Genomic DNA, 6000 nt, shown 5'->3' on the forward strand with positions numbered 1-6000 from the left:
TCTCCAAACTGTCACTTGTGGTAACTCCTAGACTTTTTCTATGCCACAAATAGGTTGAACACAGGATTTGGTTTCTACCACCCGAACACCTCGTTTTAAATATGTGAGCTCTCAAGTGAAGTCATTTTAGATTTTTTTTTTTAAGTTCATTGCATGATTTTGTCCCTCTAAAGTGTATTATCTAAACTATGGCGCTCGTTTATTAATTGAAATAATCCATTTGTGTGTTAAATTTGCTTACACCCAACTTACAGTCAGATTTAGTTGCATTGGTATTATTGTTCAATCATCTGAAGTGTCAAAAGTTTCTTAAAACATTTCATTGTGTCTATACTTTTTTAATGTTACTTAAAGGGCCCTTGTGTCTGAGGCTGCTTGTTTCCTCAGCATTTATTTTGTTTGCTGGATTGATATGCTTATCCAACACAAACAAACAGCACATAAACATCACAGCAAACCACCATCTTACCACCTCACTCCTCTCTCCATCTCTCTTTTCTTCAACTCTTATTAATACCTAATATCTAAACTGACCATAAACAAATATACACATATTCAAAATAATCCTGAATGTCGAAACTGACCAGGAACCAAGCACACATCTTTTTTTATGGGACTAATAGTTTTTCTGTAAGATCTTGATGATGGTTCATCTTAAATAGCTTTTTGTTTTTGCCTCTGTCTTCATTTTATTATTGGAGCTGGACTCATTGAGTTGTCTATAAATATGGGGGATAGACTTTATTGATGACAGAATTTTAATAATGCTGGTCATGTTTTGTAAAGTGCACTGCTGGGCAGTAAATTTGTGTTTTTTGTCTTGATTATTTGTTCATTTTCTTAAAGATGTATTTTCTGCTGTGTACATGGCAGTTAAGAGAAAAGGAAATGAATGCTATAGTGTTGACAGATTCTTTTATTGTTTCATATGAAATTAATGGTTGTTGTATTCTCAATGGCTCTTGCACTTTTGTCAGTTACTACTATTCAATAAATGACTTCTCTGCCTCTTTATTCCCATCCCTTCTCCTCCACTTCACTACCTTTCCTTCTACTTTAATTCACCACTGTCCTTTATTAATTGAATTTAAAAACACCAATAGTTAGAGCATTTCAAAGTATCAGTGAACTGAAACACCTAGTATTTTTATTATAAATAAAATGTCAATCCAGACCTTCCTTATCATTAAAAATTATAATTAAATGAAAAAACACACTTTTCCATATACTCAATCTCATGTCATTCCAGACCTGTTTTTTTTTAATTATTATTATTAAATGAAAATACACAGGTTTGTAACATGAGGGTAAGTAATTAATGGCCTTTTCTTTGTGTATGTGAACAATAGATGTTAATTTTTCTTTTCATATACACAAGTATATGGATTTATTTTCCTCTCAGTGTGACTTTTAACCCTTGTGCATGTTCATTCCACTTTGAGAATTACAGAACAGCACAGACATGTTCTGTGTAGCTCCACAGTTTAGGCCATCCACGAAGTGTCCAAAACATTAATAGAAAGCATTTAATCATTTTCTGTAATATCCATATGTAAGCCTATGCAAAGAGACTTGGCTTCAGTAATACAGAACCTGTATCATCGTCTCTCTCTCAGGAACTCTCTGCCACCCCAGCCTGCCTTTGGTTCCAGCTCACCCACCCTCTGCAAGAACAAACTGCCATCAGTCAGTCAGCTCATCAACCCCCAACAGCGCAACACACTCACCCCATCCAGCATGGCTGGAGGACTAACTGACAGTAAGGCCTCTATAAAATCATTAATAATTTAATTAATATATATTCATAGTTTGTCTACAAATGTGTCAGTGTCGGTTAGGGCTAACAAAAGATCGTATAAACAATATAAAGTGATTTCTGATCTAAATTTTACATGAAGAAAGTTTTTCAGAAAACTTAGAATCTCAGAGTCCCTAGTAAAGAAGATCTTGTCTGGGCTTGAGAAACACTCAGTTCTCAATGTCAATCTGACAAAGAGTTTCCTTTTAAAATTGAACTAGATCTTTGTGGGACAGTCTGCCTTCCCTTTGGCACTGTCAAAATGTACTTACACATGACAAATATGCGTTCTCGCATTTCACACAGCAGGCCAAAGGTTTCATATGTTCTGAAATTACCTAATCCATATTTAGAGCCCTCAGGTGTTTGTTATTTCAGTCAATTTCAGTCAAAGACTTGACAGTTTATGTAGTGTGTGTGTGTATATATAGTAATACTATAATAAATGTCGGAAGGTTGGGGACATAGAAAATATTGCATGGTTTTATTTTATTGGTAACACTTTACAATAACGTTAAACATTAGTTAATGCATTTGTTATCATGAACAAACAATAAATAATAAATTGTAATTTTACATATATTGGTCAGAGGTTTGGAATCTGTAAGATATTTTTACATGTTTTTGAAATTAATTCCTTGTGCTGACTAATGCTGCCTTTATTTGATAAATACAGTAAAAACAATAGTAATACTGTGAGATATTACAATTTAAAAATCTGTTTTCAGGATTCTTTAACACCCCGAACTTTTGAATAATAGCACATAATGATTTACACCAAAATATTAAACTGTTTTCAACACTGATAAAAAAAAAATTCTCGAGCACCAAATCATCATATCAGAATAATTTCTGAAGAAGATTGTGACACAGAACTGGGCTAATGGCTGCTCAAATTCAGCTTTGCTATCACAGAATCTTAAAATGCATTAAAATAGAAAGCAGCTTTTAAACTTACTTTTGATGAAATAAATGCAGCCTTGGTGAGCATCAGAGACTTCCAAAAAATCTTAACGATTCCAAACTTTTGTATATTCTTAATTGTTTTTCTCATGTTTTTTTTTTTCATTAGAAGTTACTATGAACAAGTATTATTTTGCTATGAAGGTTATTTTATTAGTTCCTGATACCTAATGCATTAACTGATGTTAACACATTGAACCTTATTGTAAAGTGTTACCATTCTATTTCCCTTCTTTTGAGGTTTATTACAGTCTCAACCCTTTCCCCTCCCTTCAGTGACCCCTCCCATGATGGGCGGTCCTATTCCCATGAACACGGACATGAGTGCCCTAAGCCCCACCAACCCCCTGCAGTCTCAGTTACAAATGGTACCCTCTCACTGCACACCTCCGCCAATCATGGCTCATAGGTGAAACAAAAACAACAACACTAAAACCATCTTAAAAAGCATAAAAGAAAAAGCCTAATCAATCGAAAGCCTAATATCGTAATCATGTAATGTTATCATGTGTTAAAGCTTAATATCTGTCAATTGCAGCTTCCTGTTGAGACTGGGCTGTTCAGCCTGTTTGGACTATTTCACAGCCCAACCAATAACCAACATATTAACAAATACAAAACTACAACTTAGAAATTAGCAATTCTCCTTAATGTTTTTCATATAAGTTATTTGTAATAAAAAAAATAAATTTAGCAGGTACATGTTTAAAGGAATAATTCATATAAAAATGAGAATTAGCTGAAAATACTCACCCTCAGGCCGTCCAAATTTTTTTTTTCTTCATCTGAACAGATTTTGAGAGATTTAGCATCGTGCTCACCAGTGGATCCTCTGCAGTGAAAGGGTGCTATCAGAATGAGTAAAAACATCACAATAATCCACAACACTACTCAGTTAACACCTGGTGATCTGAAAAGCTGCATGTTTGTAATAAATCCAAGACATTTTTAACTTTAAACCTCTATCCATATTATTGCAGTACATAGAGAGAGAGAAAAAAAGAAATACCAAAAAAAAGATCCAAACAAATAAAAAAAAATAGTTCCAAACAAATGACAACAGGGGATAGAGGTTTCATGGAGGAAGAATTTTTATGGATTGACGGTTTAAATTCCAAACGTCTTAATGGATTTGTTTCTTTTCACTTCACAAGACCTTAATTCATCAACTGGCGTTGTGTGGATTGTTATGGATTATTCACTGCAGAGGATCCATGTCAAAATATAGGATCGGAGCAGTGGCTACTGTATTCATCACTGCAGAGGATCCATGTCAAAATATAGGATCGGAGCAGTGGCTACTGTATTCATGAGCTCTGTGGTGTATCTATCCACAGGACTTGTCCAGGCTGAAGATTCCCACAGAATTCCAGCACATCATCTGGAAAGGAATCATGGAGTATCGACAGACCATGGAGTTTTCTCCACCTCCCCACATCTTGCGCACCTCTAGCGGGACATCCACCGTCAGCGTGGGCCCCACCGAAGCCAGAGGCGAGCGTGTGATCGATGCAGTGCGTTTCACTCTTCGTCAGACCATTTCATTTCCTCCACGAGACGACTGGACCGATTTCTCTTTTGACCTGGCTCCAGATTCTCGCCGCAACAAGCAACAGCGTATCAAGGAGGAGGGAGAATGAATGTAGTGCATCACAGTTCACAATAATACATACAATGTCAACAGTGCACATTTACTGAACACACACACTCATGCGCTGTTTTATATTAACACACTTGGTGTTGGTCCAGATCGTTTCACAGTTTTCCTCTGCAAGTGATTAAAAAAAAAAAAAAAAACTGTGAGCCACATAGTCTAGCTCACTTAAACTTAAATGGGCAGATAAAATGCACTTAAAGTCCTTTATGGTTTCATTTTTCTTCTGGTGGATTTAGCTCTGGTTGTCATTTCAAGCCCCTTTATTGAAAGCAAACAGCTGTAGCTGAGGGGAAATGGTGCTTTGCTAAATTGTAATTTTTACTGTTTCTTGAGACCAAGCACTTAAGAAATACTGACGTTCTTACTACTCACAAAATACACACTGAACTTTTGGGGTTTCTTTTTTTGTTACATGGCCAATGGTGTATTTCTGTTTTGTTTTTTTTCCTCCCAGCAGGAGCTTTAGTGTTAATTGTCTTTGTTGTGACGATCATTCCTTGCAGGTGAACAATGTCATTTTTGTATGTATTTCAAATCGAAATCGCACATGGTTCTTTGCTTTATTCTCGCAGAAAGTGTTATTCGTTCATTTTCATTTGTGGTGTAAGACTGATGTTGTCATGTAGCCTTTATGTAATACTGTAAACCCTTCTTTGTATCTTTCATTTGTGAGTTGCAAACACTCTTTGTACTATTGAATTGCAGTAAGTATTGAATTGCTTCTAACAGTTGTGATGCTGTCAGCAGTCTGACATGTTGTTTACTGGCCTCTAATAGTATAAAAGTGATTTACATTGGTACAATGGCCAATGTAATGTGGCTTCAGTATTTTTTAAAACAAAATTCCAATTCACTTGATACTTGTTATTAGCCTTTTGTGGCAATATTGTACAGATTTTTTTTATTACGCTTTCATGTGACAACTGAGTAAACAATTCCTTATCAAACTATTAAGGAATTATTGTAAATATTTTGCAATGTACTTATTTTGATATAAACAAAATAAAACAAATATCATTTAACATTGTTTTTTGTTTAATAGAATCAAACTGATTTTATTTAAATTGAAATAGTCAGACATGGAGGAGCTTGGATTTTTAATCAAATCAATTCCATTCTCTAACATAAAATAAAAAAAATAAAAAGGTCAGAACTGATCACAAAATATTATGGAATGGTCCCCTTTTAACGTACTGCACATAAATCTTATACTCATTTAAGACTTTCAAATTTAATTTTTAGAACTTGCATAGTGCAACAAACTGACAGGACTAGTTCAAAAATGTTATGCATCAAACTCCCTTAATCTAAATGTTACCTTTAGTTTGCTTTACATTCACTTGACTTGTGTTAAGGTTTGTGTATACATTTATTTTTGATGGCTACATTGTATAACTATTGCCTTTAATCTTGAAAGCTGCGATCACAACTTTATGGAACCAGAAACTGACAAAAGGTTCTAATAATTTCAGGGCGTTTTAATCAATCAACACAGAGCAGCAGAGTTGTATGGAAGTATTCGTGTGTCGTACTGGTGCAGCCACTTGTGCGAGCAGCATCCTGTAGGGTAGCGTACTTTCCA

The 6000-nt window shown here is 34.9% G+C and overlaps 1 protein-coding gene across 1 annotated transcript in view; it reads left to right on the forward strand.

The window, feature by feature from the left end:
* tp63 (tumor protein p63) overlaps positions 1-5445 on the forward strand; it is a 43279-nt gene extending 37834 nt beyond the window's left edge. Inside the window, 5 exon segments of the mRNA XM_042758263.1 lie at positions 1617-1759; positions 3038-3170; positions 3279-3369; positions 3371-3392; positions 4097-5445. Of these exon segments, the coding sequence (XP_042614197.1) occupies positions 1617-1759; positions 3038-3170; positions 3279-3369; positions 3371-3392; positions 4097-4401 (694 nt within the window). The 3' untranslated portion in view covers positions 4402-5445.
* The last annotated feature ends 555 nt before the right edge of the window (positions 5446-6000 follow it).

This window comes from Cyprinus carpio, chromosome A6 (assembly GCF_018340385.1).
Source record: "Cyprinus carpio isolate SPL01 chromosome A6, ASM1834038v1, whole genome shotgun sequence".
Classification (NCBI taxonomy): domain Eukaryota; kingdom Metazoa; phylum Chordata; class Actinopteri; order Cypriniformes; family Cyprinidae; genus Cyprinus; species Cyprinus carpio.